This window comes from Dermochelys coriacea, chromosome 14 (assembly GCF_009764565.3).
Source record: "Dermochelys coriacea isolate rDerCor1 chromosome 14, rDerCor1.pri.v4, whole genome shotgun sequence".
NCBI classification, from domain to species: domain Eukaryota; kingdom Metazoa; phylum Chordata; order Testudines; family Dermochelyidae; genus Dermochelys; species Dermochelys coriacea.
The window spans coordinates 15672294-15692698 of record NC_050081.1 but is presented as its reverse complement, the minus strand read 5'-3'; the positions used below and the strand labels follow the sequence as shown (position 1 = coordinate 15692698).

At 50.6% G+C, this 20405-nt stretch overlaps 1 protein-coding gene across 6 annotated transcripts in view; it reads right to left on the bottom strand.

Annotated features, from left to right (window-relative positions):
- The window catches only part of MYO15B (myosin XVB), a 73756-nt gene that overhangs the window by 23643 nt on the left and 29708 nt on the right, over positions 1-20405 (bottom strand). For all 6 annotated transcript variants that reach the window (XM_043497523.1, XM_043497522.1, XM_038371739.2 and 3 more), the window contains 15 exons: positions 15954-16011; positions 14056-14186; positions 13301-13396; positions 10108-10343; positions 9843-10021; positions 8972-9044; positions 7362-7559; positions 7177-7274; positions 6882-6979; positions 6561-6648; positions 3688-3786; positions 2998-3092; positions 2075-2317; positions 942-1038; positions 425-532 (listed from right to left, as the gene is read on the bottom strand). In XM_043497523.1, coding sequence (XP_043353458.1) covers positions 425-532; positions 942-1038; positions 2075-2317; positions 2998-3092; positions 3688-3786; positions 6561-6648; positions 6882-6979; positions 7177-7274; positions 7362-7559; positions 8972-9044; positions 9843-10021; positions 10108-10343; positions 13301-13396; positions 14056-14186; positions 15954-16011 — 1897 coding nt within the window. The remainder of the gene's footprint in view (positions 1-424; positions 533-941; positions 1039-2074; positions 2318-2997; positions 3093-3687; positions 3787-6560; positions 6649-6881; positions 6980-7176; positions 7275-7361; positions 7560-8971; positions 9045-9842; positions 10022-10107; positions 10344-13300; positions 13397-14055; positions 14187-15953; positions 16012-20405) is intronic.

Here is a 20405-nt window from a genome sequence, read left to right as displayed (position 1 = left end):
TGTGTTGCTCAGTGGCCTCCAGAGGTTCCCCACTCAGGTCTCCCAGATCAGAAGGATGGCTGCCCACCTCTTTCCTGTCACCGTCAGCTGCAGGAGGCCTCAACGGCAGTGGGACCAGCGTGTTTCCACTCTACCAGAATGGGGGGAGAGCAGGATTTCTGGCATCTGCACCCTAAGCAGTTGGGAGGGGTGGGGCCGCTAGCACACGGTTCCAGGGGCCTCACTGCTGCTCCAGGAGCTGCAAGGAGTCGACGTGGCGCTTGGAGGAGAACTTGGGCAGGGGACAACAGGATCCTTTGACTCTGTCGAGAGTCCAAGGGAGCAGGGTCCTGCACAGGCGCTCAGCCCCCTTAGGATCTGGCCCTGCATTGGGAGAGCTCTCCACTTGCCAGGGTCTCACACCCTCCTCAGTGCACGGGCTCACCTGTCTCTGGCTCTGGGCTGGACCGCTCTTCCTCCTGCTGTGGATTTCCTGGGGGAGTCCAGCTCTTGGAAGGGGGCCTGACTTTCTTCAACTGGATTTTTTGCTGTCCTGAAAGGAGAGGAGGGCCCGGGGGTGAGCACAGAGCAGGCAAGGTCTTTCTAGGTCTGGTGGTACCAGGCCCTATGCTTGCCTGGCTGCTGCTGGAGCAGGCAGAGTTCTGTGTTAAAGCGCCACTTGCTCTGCATGGGGGTCACATCCCCCGCACGAGTCACACACACTCTCCAACTCAACAGGAGACTCAGGAAACCTGCGAGCCTCCCACTCAGAACCAGAACCCAGCCCATCACGGGCCAGGATCACACAGGGCTTGGAATGAGTTTTGCACACACAGCTCCCATTCTGGGCTTCATGCTGCTGCACCAGGAGCTGCTTCAGAAACAGGCTGGCTTACGGCTGTTAAAGCCAGGGGAGGCTGGGTCCCGTTTGGGGTGAGATTCACGGCCTGGCAGCGACTCACCCATTTTCTGGAAGTACTCCTGCTTCTGCTGGAAGGTGTCTCGGAAGTCTGAGTCCTCATCACTATCTGTCAGCTGTTCTTCTGGGTAGACGTGGATCTACAACACCCGCCCCCCAAACAAGCCCAGTTAGGACTGTTGGTGGACACACATACAGTATGGGGCATTTACCTCTGTCCTGGCTGACCACATAATCCCCTTAACGTCTCCCTCTCTCTCTCTCTCTCTCTCTCACACACACACACACAGATGGGGCCCAGCGGTGCAGTTCAGACTCCGATCTGGATCCAGAACTTCCCCCAATGCCGGGAGTGTTCGGATTGATCCAGGCTCGGACCCTTTTCTGAAGTGTGTGTGTCAGCTGTGCAGACAGCGCTATATGAAATAGACAATAGTTCCTGCTGAGCTGCACTGAGAGCCCCCTCTCACACACACCCCTAGGGAGACCCAGCTCCCCCCACACCCGTAAGGAACCTGAGCCCAGAACCAAGGATGGAGGCAGGAAGGAGAGCGAAACCACTGTCCACACCCTCAAGGCAGGTAACCGCAGGACAAGGCAAGGGATTCAGGCCTGGTCTACACTTAAAACTTAGGTAATCCAGCTACATCGCTCAGAGGTTGAAAAAAAATCCACACCCCTGAGCACAGTAGCTCGGAGATGCAGCTAGGTGGGCAGAAGAGTGCTGCTGTCAGTGTAGGTTGTGTTACAACAGCGATGGAAAATCCCTGTCTGTCAGTGTTGGCTGCATCTACACGACAGCGTTATGCCATCATGGCAATGACGCCATGGCTGTGCCAATATAGTCCCCGTAGCACAGACATGGCCTGAGTGTTGAGACTTTTGACATTGATGTCAGTGAAACTGCAGTGTTTGCATGGACCTCAGGGCCAGATGGGAATGAACCGGCAAACCCTGCAGTTTCATGGACGTCAATGGCAACCCACCCCCCAGCATTTGGTCCTGCATCTTTAATCCTCTGTGAGTGAAGTTTCACAGGTCTCAACATGGTAGCTGTATACAACTCTCTGTGCGAGGCTCTCTACCACCCCCCTCCATCTCCACCAAGCTACTGGAGGAACAGGGGCACCGTCACATGGAAACTCAGTTTGCTGCCGGAGACAGCCTGGCTGGTACCGGTTCTGCTGCATCAGCTAGGGGCTCTGGTGTCTTAGCTGCTGGTGCAGCATTCTTGTGGTTATTGGTTCTCTTTGGTTTGGGAGCTGGAGCTGGGGCTGGGGCTGGGGCTGGGGCTGGGGCTGGAGCTGGAGCTGGAGCTGGTTCTGGAGTCAAGGCTCGTCTTGGCCTTGAGGGCTCAGGAGATCTCCATCGCTGCTGCTGCTGGGAAATTGTCATGGCCTGAAGGGTCATCTGCTGCGCCTGGAAGAAGAAATCCAAGTCTCCATGACCTCTGCGTACCCACACACCGGAGACGGGGCAAACCCTCCCCCATTCTTCCCCCAGGAGGCACAGAACCAATCTTCTCCTGAACAGGCCTATTCATGTAACTTTTCGGGGTTCCCCAGTGTTATGGGCTAAGGCACACCCAGACCCACCACAGCCCAAGCAGGCATGCTCAAGGAACTCTGGATACCCACCACACCATCCACGTAAAGCGCTCGGTGATGAGGTTGTTCCATCAGAGAGGGTTAATGTATTGTCAGGCGCTAGGCTACGGAGTTAATACACCTTGGGCCAGACAGAAAGAGATGCTGCAGGATTTGTATCCCCAGTGACTCCACAGTTGGCTGCTGTGGGCTTTTGTTTCTAGTGCTTCGAGCTGGAGATTCCTGTGGTCTATTCCTAGCTTTGTCACTCACCCATAACGTGGCAATGGGCAAGTCACTTACCCGCTGTGTGCCTCACTTTCCCCTTCTGCACAATGGGGATAATAAGGGTTCCTCACTTCACGACCAAATCCTTACACTTACACACAGACACACACACACACCAGTTAATACTCTCAGAGGCACATGGTAGAGAAATGCAGCATGGCAGGGACAAGCTAGACTGGCCTCGGTGGGAGAGACGTGCCCCCTCCCCCATTCCCTTCCACTCACCATGAGCAGGGCCTGCTGGTTGATAAAGGCTTGCTGTTGTGCTGCGACTTGATTGGGATCCACAGCGGGGACCATGGGCTGGGGCGCAACCATGGCTGAGAGAGAGAGAGAGGCGACACAATAAAGAATAATGGGGCCAATGCAGCTGCCCTCCCAGTGGAGCAGGCAAGTGCTCACTAGGGTCCACTGCACATCAGGCTGGGGACACAGAAGCGTCCGGGGTGCAAGTAGTGAGTCTAACACAGGGGCAAATGAAAAATCAGAGCCTGATAATGAGGTGCACGTGGCAGAACCGAGCCCACCCCAGGAGCTTGCCCACCTGCACACAAACAAGAGATTGCTCTGGGCCTGTCCATGTTGGGTGACTATACTCTGCCTCCCTCCCTAAACCCCTCCTGCACTTTCAATTGGATATGACATGCATTTTCCATTTCCTGCTCTAAACTATCGTGCATGGCCATAGGGCTGTTGAACAGCCAGGCTCCAACACAGAGGTGGCTGCATTTCAGGGGTGGCTGCTACAACTCCTGTATGTGTCATCTGTAAAGTGCATCATAGAATCAGAGAGTTCAAAGGGACTCCAAGGGTGAAAGGCCAGTGTAAATATACTCGCTCAACACCCGCCCACTCCCTCATTCCAAAAACGGTACCACCCCTTTTATTTACTGAGATATTTTTGCATTTTGTTACCTGGCATGGGTGCTGGCATCATTGGCATGGGTGCTGCCAGCATTCCACCCATCACTGGCATGGGTTGGTAAGCTGGTACTTGCATCATTCCAGGATAGCCTAGGTGGAAAGATGCCACAGGGCAACAGTCACAGTCAGTGACTTCCAAGTAGGAAAGCGCTTCCCTGCCCCAGGCAGCACCCCATGCAGACCTGCTGCTGTTGGCACTACAAATTTCTACGGCGCACGGTGACATGCGATGGGGCTTCCCATCACTCCCAGCAGGCTACACAGCAACATCCAGGCAGAAATCGTCAGGAGAACTGGCCAAGCAGGAGGGGACGCCTGGCAGATTAGCACACACTAACTCCACTCAACAGCATGCTCTGGGCTCTGCACCCCACCCAGCCTCACTCTGCACCCCTTGTTCCAGCCCAACCAGGAAGCTACTGATCCCAAGAAACCAGGTCTGCAGGATTTGTGTTTAGAAGGGAGAGTGTCTTCAACTGCTGGCAAAGCTCTCTGGACCTGCCATATCCAGCGCATTAATAGTCTCCCCCCAAACATGGCTGGATGGGCATACAGCCCAGGGAAGAGACAGAATGGAGCACCAGGACAGGATGCGGGGAAAAATTGTCCTCCCTCTCCTGGAATAAGCCCCTGCTGCGCACCAGGCTGTGAAACAGGAAGGTCCGCTGTGCACAAAGCTGGTAGCTCTTGTGGCATCCAGGCCGTGGTCACTGCTAGCAGAGAACAGGAGGGTTTCACGCCCTCCCGTAGAGCCACAGAACGGTACAGACCTGCCCCATGGCCCTGTTCCAACCCATTTAAAAACACCCCAAGAGAGAACCCACATGCCTCGCTGATTTGTTAACTAGCCGTATCTGGCAATTGGCCACACTGCCGTGATTTGTAATAGCCACAAGTGTGTCCCATGGCCATGCCTTAAAGATCTGCAATAGCTACTGATTTCCCCCCAAACCATCTCACAAACTTGCAATAATCATTAAGCTGCCCGAATGTCCCATATGTTGCAACAGCCACAGGTATTCCCACGGCACCGCTTGGCCACGCCCCACTGAGATATAACATGGACTCCAAGCCAACAGGCAAAAAAACAAAGAAAGAGAGAGAGAGAGAGAGAGAACAAACACACCCAAATGCAAGAGCAAGAATCTGAATATGGTTCAGACTTACTAACCCTCTGAATAGCTCGAGATGATGGGGAAGGCTGGGAGGAAGCAATAAAAGAGATTAAAATCCTCCACTCAGAGGCAGCCCATGTTGTGGATGCTGATGGGTCTGTTTAGTGCTGTGGGAAGGACTAAGGTGGACCCGAGACACCACTGATGTGCTTATGGGGCGGGGGAGGGATGAGCCATCTCCACATTCAACATGGAGAAAGGTGTCAGACTCCTGGCAGGAGGAGACATTGAGCACAGCAACTCAATGGTTGCCCGGGGTCAATCTGACTCTGGGAGAGGAGCACGGTGGCACCCTCTGATACAGAGTAGGTATAAAGGATAGATATAAATGGTCAGTTTTCAGAATGGAAAGAGGTAAATAGTTGTGTCCCCCAGGGGTCTGTTTTGGGACCAGTCCTATTCAACATATTCATAAAAATCTGGAAAATGGGGTAAACAGTGAGGTGGCAAAATTTGCAGATGATACAAAATTACTAAAGATAGTTAAGACTCAGGCAGACTGCGAAGAGCTACAAAAGGATCTCTCAAAACTTGGGGACTGGGCAACAAAATGGCAGGTGAAATTTAACGTTGATAAATGCAAAGTAATGCACATTGGAAAGCATAATCCCAACTATACATATAAAATGATGGGGTCTAAATTAGCTATTACCACTCAAGAAAGATCTTGGAATCATTGTGGATAGTTCTCTGAAAACATCCACTAATGTGCAGCGACAGTCAAAAAAGCGAACAGAATGCTGGGAATAATTAAGAGAGGGATAGATAATAAGACAGAAAATATCATGTTGCCTCTATATAAAACCATGGTACGCCCACATCTTGAATACTGTGTGTGGATGCGGTTGCCCAATCTCAAAAAAGATATATTGGAATTGGAAAAGATTCAGAAAAGGGCAACAAAAATGATTAGGAATGTGGAACAGCTTCCGTATGAAGAGAGATTAATAAGACTGGGACTTTTCAGCTTGGAAAAGAGATGGCTAAGGGGAGATATGATAGAGGTCTATAAAATCATGATTGATATAGAGAAAGTAGATAAGGAAGTGTTGTTTACTATGTTTCATAACACAAGAATTAGGGGTCACCAAATGAAATTAATAGGTAGCAGGTTTAAAAACAAACAAAAGGAAGTATTTCTTCACACAATGCACAGTCAACCTGTGGAACTCCTTGCCAGAGGCTGTTGTGAAGGCCAAGACCATAACAGGGTTCAAAAAAGAATTAGATAAATTCATGGAGGGTAGGTCCATCAATGGCTATTAGCCAGGATGGGCAGGGATGGTGTCCCTAACCTCTGTTTGCCAGAAGCTGGGAATGAGCGACAGGGGATAGATCACTTGATGATTACCTGTTCTGTTCATTCCCTCTGAGGCACCTGGCTCTGACCACTGTCAGAAGACAGGATACTGGGCTAGATGGACCTTTGGTCTGACCAACTAGGTCCATTCTTATGTTATGTTCAGTAGTCTCCAGGGCTACTCCCAAGAGCATTGTAGCCTCCCGAGGCACGCGCTGACCCAGTCAAGAACGCACTGTGAATCAATCAGTCGAGCATGTGGCCTCACCTCGTCCTAGAGACCAGCTGACCCACACTAGCTCATACACCCCTACGGCCCAGTAGCAGTCCCTGACACAGCCTCTCCACATGCTGACCCAGGATGCTCACTCCCCCACCTCCCTACTGACCTGCAGAATGAAAGGCTCCTTGTTGAGTGGGTCCAATCTTTCCACCTCCTTTCATGCGTCCAGCCAGGTTCCCTCCATTTTCCATATCCTACAGAGAGCCCAGCGTTACATGGCTCACCAGGACAGGGGGTGGGGCAGATGGACAGACAGAGTGTGCAGCAGGACAATCAGACACACACAGGTGTGCTGGGATCACATCTCCCCATCCCACCAAGCTGAACTTCAGGGAAGGAACATACAGAATGACAGGCTGAAGGAGGGAGAGAGGGAAGGAAATGCAGCTGTAGACAGACAGAGGGGAGGAAGTGGCATGAGACTTACTGGCACTCTGGACCCTTGATGGAGCACGGGGTCGAAGAGGTCATCCACATAGTGATCTAGGCCTTTGGGGGTCCTTGAGACACCTTGGACTCCCAGCTCTGGGAGCAAACAAGGGTCCAGTTACCAGTTAGGTGTGGAATAGCTCCCCCTCCCTTCCCCAGTCTCGTTACACTGGATATGAGCCCTTCCCCAACCCCTGCCTCCCTGAGTGCTGCTGACTTCGGCCACCCGTGCACTGGGGTTCTACTCTGTCCGACTCCTTGAGTGCCTGCCTCGCTCCTGAGGAGGAGCTCACCTGTGTAAATGTTCTCAGTGTCCAAGGACGGTGGCAGAAAGGGAGGAGGGAAAGATGGAGCCTGAATGCCTGGTGCAGGAGGGATGTCCCAGTCTATCCTGTCGGAGGGAAAGTCAGAGAGTTGAGAAAAGCACTAAGTGCTGGGAGTGGGGCTGTATGCTTGGGAGGCAGTGAGGGGCACTCACATGTCCACAGAGGCGTTCCGGGACGGGCTCCCTTCGCACTCGGGTGTGATGGGATAGTCAGTCGAGGACGGGGAAAAGTGGCCGGCCTCCTCCATCTCTCCAATGAGATCCAGCATGAAGTCACAGCCAGGCAGGTCCCGCCACACCTCACCTGTGAGCATGGAGACGGACCACCCTCGAGGGTCCTTATCCAAACCCCTGAGAATGGGAGAGAAGGGAGAGAGAGGGAGAGGAAGAAAATGGCAGATTCAGCGCAGAGGAACACCAGGGCAATGGGGGAAGGGAGGGAGGGAGACATGGTGACAAGAAGAGAGTTCAATTTCCTTCCCTTAGTGCCATTTTTTTCTAGTCTAGGCTGGTTATTCCTCCCCTCAGCAAACTCCACCCAGCCCCCTGCTAACCCTAACCCTCCCCCAGTATATATGGATCTCTCCTCATAGCCCCCTGTGAGGGACAGATCACCATCCCTGTTGTTCAGAGTGGAAGAGTGAGACACAGAGTAATTAAGTAATTTGCCCAAGATCAGACAGAGAATCTGGCAGAGCCAGGGACTGTACCCAGATCTGCCAATTCCCATGCCCCAAGGCCATTCTTTCTCTCCCCAGGATCAACAGTCCTCCCTCTTTCCCTGTGCTCTGAGCTAGGACAGACACTGGGAGACACACAACTCCTCCTGACTTGAGAGCACTTCACTGGGCTCTGCCACACAGGGTTTCACCAGCCCCATCTTGCTGGCCTGCCCAAAGACAGTGTGGCCTAGTGGATAGAACACAGGACTGGGACTCAGGAGACCTGGCTTCTATTCCTGGCTCTTCCAGTAGCTGCTGGTTGACCTCAGGTAAGTCATTTCCTAGCCCCGTGCCTCAGTTTCCCCATCTTTAAAATGTGGACAATGACACTGATCTCCTTTTTAAAGTGCTTTGAGATCTATGAATGAAAAGAGAGCTAGGAATCATTATTATCCTCACCACCACCACCCTTTTCGGGTTCATCATCTGCACCCGCCCCCCCCCCCCCACAGCAGGCTGCATCGGCACATCAATGTCAAAAAGGAATACAGAAGAGAAAGTCATAGGAGGCTCCATGACATATCATGGAGTCCTTGATCCCACCCACCCACCTTTCAATCTCTTCCCTTCTGTCCAATCCCAACCACTTCCCACAGTACTAAACCATTCGGAGTTAAAACTGTTCAGTCCACAGAGGCTCAAGAGCCCAAGCTATTCACAGAATTCTATTCTGAAATAATGGCTGCAAACTCTCATGCTTCAGGGCAGGAGCCAACCACTAAGGGCCTGGGGTCAGGAAGAATTGGTCCCTCATACTCTATAATTATCCAGTATGGGGTTTCTCTCAACTTCCTCTGAAGCAGCTGGTGCTGGCCACATTCAGAAGTGCGATCCTGGACTAAATGAGCCAGTCTGGCAATTCTTATGTTATTGGAGGTATAAACAGTGCAATCCCATGCACAGGTACTGGAGAGAGAGAGAGAGAGAGAACAGGTGATGGTGGGAAATGCAACTATTCCAGGGATGAATTTATTACTCCTGGCCTGCAGCCCTGCCCAATGTGAACCCAAAGAACAACAGCACTCCCCCCTTGGACTGTACCTTGAACTCAGGATCCAGCCTGCATACTGTTCCCCTGTTGTCCAGGACTCTACTTCAGCAGAGAACCTCTCCTCTAGCCCAGGAAAGAGAGAGTCAGCACGGAGCCTTCCACAGAACCCAAAACAGCACAAGATGGCAGCATGTGGAGAGCCCTGCTGGAGGATCTCACACCCAGGCTACTAAGGAGACCCAGAGGGGCCAAGAGCAGGTTGAGTGCTCTCTCTGGACTAGCACATGGGGGCTCCATAACTACTGTGTGCTTGCCAATGCCAGGGCATTCTGGATCCCACGTGTGTAAGCTCTAATCAGTAGCCAGGTGCCTGTAGCCGCTCGCTGCAGAAGTCCAACTTGTGTCACCTGAGGCCTGGTTTGCAGAGGTGCTAAGCACACACTAAGTTCAAAGGCAGTACTTTAGAATGGAAACATTCTGGGGGAGGGAAAAAAGCCGGGATTGGAGGTTCAGTTAATCAGCGAACAGCAGGGAAAGTGGCTCATGCTGGAGGATACAGAGCAATGGGGAGCAGGGGAAGAGGCAGATTTTGTCCTAGCTGGAGCAGGAACAGCGAGTGACGGCTGCAGCCAGGGCACCAATCCCTGGTTAGATAGGCCGAACCCAAAAGAACTGAAACTTTGGATCTAGCTCTAGATGAGCCTCCAGCCTCTGTCTCTACAACAGGCAAGACCCTGAATCCGAACAGCCTCTGACTTTGGGAGGGGATGGGCACCAGGTTCAAACCCTCATGCTCATGCCAGCAAATCGCACAGGTCTTGTGCCCACTTCCAGCCACGGGAAGGTGAGCCCCCTTTCTAACTCCTGTGTCAGCAGAGGCCTCACAGGGGATCGAAGTTGGGAAGGGCAGGAGCTAGTTACCATTATAGGTGAAGACATCCAGCACCATCTTCCCTCTCCTCTGGTTAGCGGTCCACTCCAACAGGGTGGGGGGATGGGCACGGGAGACCTCAGGGTCCGTGTCTGTCTGTTGCATTGCCGTGAGGATCTTGCGCTGGCAAACGGCATTGTAGCCTTCCAGCCCGTGGTCTGACACGAATCTGCAAATCAGGCAGCTGCCTTTAATACATGCTGTTCTTCTCCGTAAACAGCAATAAAAAAGGAGCCATCTCTCCCCCTTCCTTACTTCAGCAAGGGCTTCTCCAGTGCTGGCGAAGGGGTAAATGCGCTCAGGAGTGCAGCCATCAGAGTATAGCCTTGCTGGCTCTGCTCTATGTCTGGGTTCTTCCACACCTGGCTGACCACCTGACTCAGAATCTCATTGCGCAGGGCCGGGTTGCCCAGTCCTCGGCTGGTGATGTAGTTACCCAGGAGCACTTCCTGCCAGCTCTGGAGGTTCCTGTCCCCGATGAACCGAAGGATCTAAAAGAAACCCAGTGGAAAAGCAGTGAGGGGATTAAACCAAAACATTCAGACCCAAGCTCCAATTGCAGGTACCTCGCATTTCCGGAGACATCTGAACTAGGAGGTTCAGTTGGCCCCTGGAGCCCTCTACAAAATTCAGATCTGAATAGGGGTTCAGATTTCAGGCACCCCCAAGGTTTAGGAGAATTTGGGAGGCAGCATGTCATGGGGATAGGGCATCAGACTGGGATCCAGGACTCCTGAGCTATATTCCTGACTCTGCCATTGACCTGCTGTGTGGTTTTGGGTGAGTCACCTTCCCTCTCTGGGCCACAGTTTACCTGTCTGTACAGTGAAGGAAATGATGCTCACCCAGTCTTTGTGAAGAGCTCTGAGATATATATACTAAAAAATGCTAAGTGTTATGGAGGCATTAGTAAAAACTCCATAGTTAAGGCTGGGCTGATTATTGCACTTAAAGCAGAGATTTGACTTCTGGTTTGTATGAAAAACACTGCACGTTTCCCAAAATTACAGCACTTCCTCTTTGACTACAGAATGAAAGTTCTGAGAATTCACAAGGAAACCTATGAATAAGTTTAGGAATCAAAATTATTGTAAAGTAGGTTCTTTACAAATTTTTAGCACTAAGGCTGAAACTCTCTTGTCTCCAACGGTAACAGAAGAGACTTCAAACTTCCTGTATGGTTAAAACTCACTGAAATCTTGTACACAGGCTACATTTTTTAAAAGGGCTATTTATCCTTTCCCTCATTATTTCCACTATCCTGGAAGTTTGAAGGGTCTGTGCTGATCTGTTAGTGAGATCTTTGGAGACAAAAGAAAGTTCTGATTTAGGGTACTAAATTTTTAATTCAATTGAATCCCTAAAGTCATCAACAGATTTACATGTAAATTCTCAGAACATCCATACGGTACTGAAAGAGTAAGTGCTGCAATTTTGAAGAAGATACACTGTATTTTTAATACATAATAAAGAGGTTGGATCCCTTCTTTAAACAAAAATCTCTACTCCTATCCACGTACAATAGCACTGCTACCAAAGACACCTCCATAAGACAGAAAAGCAGACAATTCCTTCCCAGAAACAACAGAACATGGGTAAAGTCACAGCTCTGCTGTTTCAGCATGGACTGTAAGATTGAGTTGCATTTTTAAAATATATAGACTCAATCACAGAATAAACCAGTTAGAAGAGAAGCCACAAATGCTGCAAAATGCAACATAATGGAAAGGAACAGCAGCCATGCTCAAAGTCTCATTAAACTTTGAGCCATCAAGGTATACACACGCCTACACTGAGAGTCACTGCACGATTGTATTGCTGTAACTCCGACCTCCTTCATTCCACCCTTTCCCTCTGATTTGTCATTCTTACATGTTATATCAGGTCTGTACAATTTGCCCCATAAAACACTTTCGGACATAAGCATTAGTATAGACATTTCCATTTACATTTAGTACAGCCTTCCTACCCCGTGCAGTTTCCTCTCAGGACACTTGCCTTAAATATATCAGGTGATCCTGGCCATTTTTCCTAACTATTTTGAGGGTCCTCTTCAAACCTCTCCACCCTGACTGACTATGCGTTCCATTGCTGGTGCTGAAAAACCACTAGTGTTTTATTTAACCAGAGTAAACATAACAAACCTCACAATGGTGCTCAGTAACCCTTCTACTTCCCACTGTTAATCTTACCGGAGCCTTCCCTTCCTGACCACAGCTCACCTTCCCAACCCCCTGTGATCCTGTGCCCTCTCTCCTCCTGAGCCAGCCATGACTCTTCAATTCTCCCATCTGGGGGAGCTTCCATTCAGGAGTCCAAACCTCTGTGACTCTGTGTCCCTAACACATATGTGCTTTTGATCTCCATACAACAACATGCCCCAACAGACAATTTCACTTTACTCTAACAACCTCTCACGTCATACAATTTAAAGATAACATAGTCCCTTCTCCGTTCACACTGGGTTTTGCCCCTAACCTCTTCCTCTCTCCCCCATTCACACACAAAACCCTCACCCAACCCAGGCTAGCTGGCTCAGCTGGGGCTGTAGGCTAAAGTGCTTTCTCTCAAGCTGGTAACCCACCCCCTTTGCTGTGTGGATGCAGGCTAAACTACTAGAGTGTTGATTAGGGTGACCAGACAGCAAATGGGAAAAATCGGGACAGGGTGTGGGGGGTAATAGGAGCCTATATAAGAAAAAGACCCAAAAAAATCAGGATTGTCCCTATAAAATCAGGACATCTGGTCACCCTAGTGTTGATAGCCCCGCACTGCCTTTCCACAATTCCCCCCCCCACCCCACCCTCCGGTGCACCCAGAAGGATAGACAAGTTCTCCCACCATTTATTGGGACAGAACCAAAGAGTGGCTCAGCTTGGTGCAGGGCTAAGAACCATGGGATATGCCCCCAGAAGCCCATGCAATGTACAGGGGTGAGCACAGCACCAGTGAGAACACAGCAACTCATGTGAGGTTTTGCAGCACAGCTGCTCCCACCCGGGTGCCCATCGCCAGCATTAATGTGCATCATTAGCCAATTTATTTCCCTGGGAAAGCTCAGCTCAGATCCCGCCCTCCATCCTGTCTCCCAGCTTGTTTCAATGAGGCTCAGGGAGCTCAGGGGACCTGCCCATGGGTGCAGAGCGAGTGAGTGACTTGCTGGCATATAAATCCAGAGTCCTCCTGGCTCTCAGTTCTTTTGCTGTCACCTCTAGAGTGCACGGACTTTCCTTCTGGGGGTACCACTGCACTCGGGATCCTGTGAACCCCAGCAAAGCCCCTCACCTTCTGGAGACAGAAAGCTTCTAGAGGAGCACAGTGTCTGTATAATGTGCCTTCATATTTCACTAATGCCCCACTACAAAGGTGAGTGGGGTTGCTTTGGGATTGTCCAATATTGTAGGCTAGCTCTGTAATGAACAGCTGCACCCCCACCCCCCGCACTCACCAGTTTGTTGATCTCCAGAGCACGCTGCTTGTCCTCATCCTCCAAGCGGGTTAAGGGCTGCTGCAGGGGCTGTCCAAAGGCAGGGAAGTTGGGCTCCTCGGAGGTGAAAAAGGATAGAATTCATGGCTGGCATTGCCAATGGCTGGAGCGTGCTCCCCTGCTATAGGCCCTAGGAGAGAGCCAGAGTCCACAGCGGGACTCTGCATTCTCCCAGCTGTGCCAGGCAAACAAGGGCAAAGAGCGGGCTGAGGAGGTGGCAGACGGCTTGATGCGGGCCTCAGTCCTTTATCAGACTCCTAGGCAGAGTCCCTAGTGACAACCCAGTGCCATAGACACAACCCATGGGGACGCACAGCACAGACAGTGTACGCAGACTCTGTGGGAGTGTCTGCAGCCCCCGACATTCCGGCACGTACCAGAGCGGAGAGATGAGGAGGTTACGGAGCCCAGGAAAGTGTCTTAACACAGAAAGTACGGGCAGGGGCACTGGAACAATGTGTATAGCAGAGAGCCATTGAACCAAACTGTAAACCCTGAATATAATGGAAAGCACTTCGAGCCGGGGGTGCGGCAGTTCCAGTACCTAGGAGTACGTGAGAGAGTGGGGGAGAGGCAGAACGCTGTGGAACCTGGGGCAGACTGGCAGAGGTGGGGAGAGGAGGAGACAACACTGAAGGGAGGGGAGGTAACAAGCAGGGAGGAGGCAGGAGAGAATGGAAGAGTCCCTGTGACTTCTGGCATCAGCAGCATCCTACCTGGAAGTGAGACTTCACGAAGGCGGAGAAGGGAGAGTTATTGATGTTGGGTGGGAGGGAGAGGTGGCACTTGGTCTTGACCTCTGGAGGTGAAACCTCCATGATCTGATTGGCCTGGACATGGTGCTGACCTGTAAGAGAGAGAGAGAAAATGGACACTCAGCCTCAAGTCCATCTAGACACGGTGCCACAGACCCAGTTACCAACACACTCTACCCACCAGAGACACCCACACCATCACACAAGCCACCCGCACCAACCTCCCTCCCTGAGTCACCCACACCACCCATCTCCACCATCACCCTCCCCACCACCAGACATCCACAAAGTCTCCCTCCCCCAGAGACACCTGCTCCCCCACTCACAGCCGTCTGCACCCCTCCCACCCGAGACACCCACACTATCTCCCCATCCCAAAGACCCCTGCCCACACACAGCAGAGAGGCTTCTCTGTTCACCCTCACTCTGCCTTTCTCTAGCTGGGGTTGGAGTGACAGGACAGAGAATGGACTCAAAGCTCTTTTAAAAAGGGGGAGTTAGTAGAGCAGAGAGGGGTCATGAAAACAACACATCCAGGATTAGCTCAGTGAGGGCCCACAGCAGTGAAGCCACCTTAGGGAACACCCCAGGCCAAGTCTCTGAAAGGGTTTCCATTCCTTCACAGGTGTATAAATAACGCTGGCAGTGTCCCAGCTGATAAATAAATCAGAGGTCACCATGAGTGAGGCAGAAGATAAGGGGTTTATCAGGGGCGATAGGACAACAAATGCCTCCCTGGCTGCAGAGACTTCCCCAAGCAACACAGCTTCTGCACACATTCTCCAGCACTCCAGCCACGCTACTTTCCTTCCCTCCCATCTCCTCTCCCTCCGTTTTCCAAGCCAAGTGCCTCCCCGCACTGCCACCTCCTCTAGTTAAACCCAATTGGTGCTCTAGGGGAAGCAAAAGGTTTTCCTGTCCCAGGAAAGCTTTTGGGATTTCAAAACTTTCTCATTCTGCACTGGGACAAAGTCAAGACCTTTCAAAAAAGTTCATGAATTGAAAACAGAGGTGGGCAGGGAAGGGAAGTGGGGAGAGAGGGAATAGCCTATTGCCTGGTGTTCAGGGCACTCAGCCGGGATAAGGGAAAGCCAGGTTCAACCTCCTGCTCTGAATCAGACTATTCCTGGGATGTCTCTGTCTGTCCCTCTCTCTCTGACCAGAGGAAACCTTCCTGATGAAAGCTTTGTTGACACGGACATTTTCCACCCAAAAGTTTTGGTTTTGACAAATCAGCATTTTCCAGTGGAGGAGAAAAGGCATTTTGTCAAAACATTCCCAACCCACACGACTCACCACACATCTCTTTGGCTGCAATGCTTCATCATCTGCATCTCCTGGGGGATGCTTCCATGGGCAAGGTGCATGGGGAACCTGCTCATTGACAGGTGTCTTGCCCTGATGACTAATTAATTTGTATTATGGCAACACTGAGGAGGCCCAACTGAAATAGGGGCCCCAATGTGCTAGGTGCTATACAAACAGCAAGAGACAGGCCCTGCCCCATGGAGTTCCAATCTAAACATATGAGCCATACAAGGGGAAAGAGGCACAGTGTAGGGAAATGACTTGCCCATATTCCTATGGTAGGTCAGTGGCAGAGCTAGGGGGATAAAACCCCACGTCTCCCGAGCTCCAGTCCCACGTTGCACCCACCGGACAATGCTGCCTCTCTATCCCTGTATCTTGGAGGAGGCTCTTATACACATCTACCTGGGGTTATCATGTTTACATTTCCAACATCAACAGAGCAGATACAATATAGGCGAGAGAGCGTGCCGAACACACACACATGCAAAGCCACGAACGCAAACACCGTGAGTTAGAACCGAGCGAGTGGGATGGAGGGGTTTTCTTACCTTTGGCAGAGTGCAGGAGTGCCGCAAGCTCTGCAGGGATCTCCAGCAGCCCCACGTCCTGAGGCAAGAGAGAGCAAAGAGTCAGTAATCGGGGTCACAGTAGCCAAAGAAAAATAAATTAATTGCAGGCAACACATGGGGTCAGGTGTTTTTACTCAGTCTTCAGGCTATGCTGCCACTGACATCAATAACAGCGTGGCTGGAGCCAGGACTTGAACGTTTGAGCCAACCAGAGTAATTGGTGTGTGTGTGTGTTCTAGAATTTTATTAAACACAAGGAATAAATAAGAGTTGCAATGAAGAGCACACTGGAGAAAGGATGGGAAAGTAGGAAAGAGAGTCACTGCTGCTGAAGGTCAAGCACTACGGGGGGAAAGATACAAAATGTATTGCATTTTGGTTACTTCTCCCAGGTCCAAGAGGTTCCTAGTTTTGCATAGATGAGACCATGGTTCTGGGTTTTTCCCCCACTGCAGCTGCTTTTTCACTATTTTACAGCATCCAAGAGCGCTACCGTACAAATAAAAAGAAAAGTAGCCATGAAGTTAATCAAGTTCATCTGGATTTATGAGATCATAACCTGGCCCCTAGGGTCTGTCCTCTACTTCTCTGCACCTTGCATTGATGTGTACACTTATGCAAAGTGAACATACCTTGCTACCATTTCAGAATGACATCACTTTGCACAGGTGTCATCAGGTATGTCTACACTGCAATCAGAGATGTGACTGCAGTATGTGTAGACATAATCGAGCTAGCTTGGATCCAGCTAGCTCATGTAACACTAGCAGTGAAACCACAACAGCCTGCCCAGGACCCTGGGTACATACTCCAGAGGCCAGCCCATGCGGCTACAGCTTCACTGCAATTATTATTCAAGCTAGCTAGATCAAAACTAGTCCGATTATGTCTACACATGCTGCAGCCACACCTCTGACTGCAGTGTAGACATACCCGATGACAGTATTTAGTGCCAAGCAAAGGAGAATCCAGCCCCGAGGTCCTTTCCCTGAATTTCTTATACTTATTGGGTCTGATTCTTTCTCCTCTAGTTGAGTAGCACCTTGCTAGGTCAGAAATCCCATTCATTTCAACAGGCAAGTCACCCGAGTCCAAGCCCATCTCACCCACAACATCCTCACTGCTATTTTTAGCATGCCAACTCAAGCAGAGCTAGCATGAGTCTGTCCACCTGGACTGGGAGGCATGCTCCCAGCTGAGCTGTAGACATACCCAAGTAAAGCACACAGAATTTGGGGCTTTTGTTTTAGCTCTGCATGATTAAGCTGCTCAGTATCTGATCATTTTGATATCTCTTTCTTTCTGTCATGACATTCCTCTGGGCAGCTATTACTAAAGACATCTTCCCATATTTTAACCAGTGTGGTTTGGCCAATCAGTAAAACATCTGATTTTAAAATTACCCTTAGCGAAGACACTGGAGCATCCAGGAAACAGATCGTAACTTTTCCAGACTTGGATCCATGTTTTAGAACACGTGGTTATCTAAGGATTGTTACCAAGGCATGCCCAATTATGGGTGGCAAATCCTCAAATGCAGACAATTTGCATGGTTTCAGGTTTCATTGCAAACTCAGGCCTGGTTTACACAGTTTTTGTACGTGTAAATTAAGATAGTTGGAGGCGGGGGGGGGGAAACTGAAATAGCCGTACCTGTGTGATCCATGATATGGATGCAGTTATACTGATATTCTTTATTCCCCTTTCCATAAGGGAATAGCTATAGCTGTATAAGGGTATGTCTACACTACGAAATTAAGTCGAATTTATAGAAGTTGGTTTTGTAGAAAGCGTTTTTATACAGTCGAGTGTGTGTGTCCCCACACAAATGCTCTAAAGTGCATGTAGTCGGCGGAGTGTGTTCACAGTACCGAGGCAACCGTCAACTTCCGGAGCTTTGCACTGTGTGTAGCTATCCCACAGTCTCCACCGCCCATTTGAATTACGGGTAGAAACCCCAGAGCCTGATGGGGCTAAAACATTGTCGCGGGTGGTTCTGGGTACGTATCGTCAAGCCCCCGTTACCTCCCTCTCTCCGTAAAAGCAAGGGCAGACAATCGTTTTGCGCCTTTTTTCGTGAGTTGCCTGTGCAGACACCATACCATGGCAAGCGTGGAGCCCGCTCAGCTAATGGTCACAGTATGTCTCCTGGGTGCTGGCAGACGTGGTACTGCATTGCTATATAGCAGCAGTTTATTACCTTTTGGCAGCAGACAGTGCAGTATGACTGGTAGCCATCATCGATGTAGTCCTGGGTGCTCTTTTAACCAGGCGCCTGGGCAAACATGGGAGTGACTCAGCCAGGTCATTTCCCTTGTTTTGTCTCATGGCGATTGAGTCCTACCGGCAGTGCACTGTCTTTTAATCTGCAGCCAGCAGAAGATGATGGCCAGCAGTCTTACTGCACTGTCTTCTGCCGAGTACCCAGGAGGTGACGATGGCTAGCGGTCATACTGCACAGTCTGCTGCCAGCAAGTTGTATAAAGATAGATGAAGTGGCTCAAAACAAGAAATAGACCAGATTTGTTTTGTATTCATTTTCTCCTCCCTCCCTCCTTCTGTGAAATCAACAGCCTGCTAAACCCAGTTTTGAGTTCTATCCTTGAGGCGGCCATTCAGTTTCTCGCAAAGCCACCCCCTTTGTTGATTTTAATTCCCTGTAAGCCAACCCTGTAAGCCATGTTGTCAGTCGCCTCTCCCTCCATCAGGGCAACAGCAGACAATCGTTCCGCGCCTTTTTTCTGTGCAGACACCATACCACAGCAAGCATGGAGCCCACTCGGATCACTTTTGCAATTAGGAGCACATTAAACACCACACGCATTATCCAGCAGTATATGCAGTACCAGAACCTGGCAAAGTGAAATCGGGCGAGTAGGCGACATCAGCGTGGTTACGAGAGTGATGAGGACATGGACACAGACTTCTCTCAAAGTATGAGCCCTGGCAATGTGGGCATCATGGTGCTAATGGGGCTGGCTCATGTGGTGGAACGTTGATTCTTGGCCCAGGAAACAAGCACAGACTAGTGGGACCGCATAGTGTTGCAGGTCTGGGATGATTCCCAGTGGCTGCGAAACTTTTGCATGCGTAAGGGCACTTTCATGGAACTTTGTGACTTGCTTTCCCCCACCCTGAGGCGCAAGAATACCAAGATGAGAGCAGCCCTCACAGTTGAGAAGCGAGTGGCAATCGCTCTGTAGAAGCTTACAACGCCAGACAGCTACCGGTCAGTCGGGAATCAATTTGGAGTGGGCAAATCTACTGTGGGGGCTGCTGTGATATAAGTAGCCAACACAATCAAAGATCTGCTGATATCAAGGGTAGTGACCCTGGGAAATGTGCAGGTCATAGTGGATGGCTTTGCTGCAATGGGATTCCCTAACTGTGGTGGGGCCATAGATGGAACCCATATCCCTATCTTGGCACCGGAGCACCAAGCCAGTGAGTACGTAAACCACAAGGGGTACTTTTCAATAGTGCTGCAATCACTGGTGGATCACAAGGGACATTTCACCAACATCAACGTGGGATGGCCGGGAAAGGTACATGATGTTCGCATCTTCAGGAACTCTGGTCTGTTTCAAAAGCTGCAGGAAGGGACTTTCTTCCCAGACCAGAAAATAACCATTGGGGATGTTGAAATGCCTATAGTTATCCTTGGGGACCCAGCCTACCCCTAATGCCATGGCTCATGAAGCCATACATAGGCAGCCTGGAGAGTAGTCAGGAGCTGTTCAACTACAGGCTGAGCAAGTGCAGAATGGTGGTAGAATGTGCATTTGGATGTTTAAAAGTGCACTGGCGCAGTTTACTGACTTGGTTAGACCTTGGGGAAACCAATATTCCCACTGTTATTACTGCTTGCTGTGCGCTCCACAATATCTGTGAGAGTAAGGGGGAGACGTTTATGGTGGGGTGGGAGGTTGAGGCAAATTGCCTGGCTGCTGGGTTACGCACAGCCAGACACCAGGGCGGTTAGAAGAGCACAGGAGGGTGCGGTGCGCAACTGAGAAGCTTTGAAAACCAGTTTAATGACTGGCCAGGCTACGGTGTGAAAGTTCTGGTTTTTTCTCCTTGATGAAATCCCCCGCCCCTTGGTTCACTCTACTTCCCTGTAAGCTAACCACCCTCCCCACCTCCCTTCGATCACCGCTTGCAGAGGCAATAGTCATTGTTGCTTCACATTCATGCATTCTTTATTAATTCATCACACAAATAGGGGGATAATTACCAGGGTAACCCAGGAGGGGTGGAGGAGGAGGGAAGGACAAGGCCACACAGCACTTTAAAAGTTTAAAAAACTTTAAAACTTATTGAATGCCAGCCTTCTGTTACTTGGCCAATCCTCTGGGGTGGAGTGGCTGGGTAGCTGGAGGCCCCCCCACAGCATTCTTTGGCATCTGGGTGAGGAGGCTATGGAACTTGGGG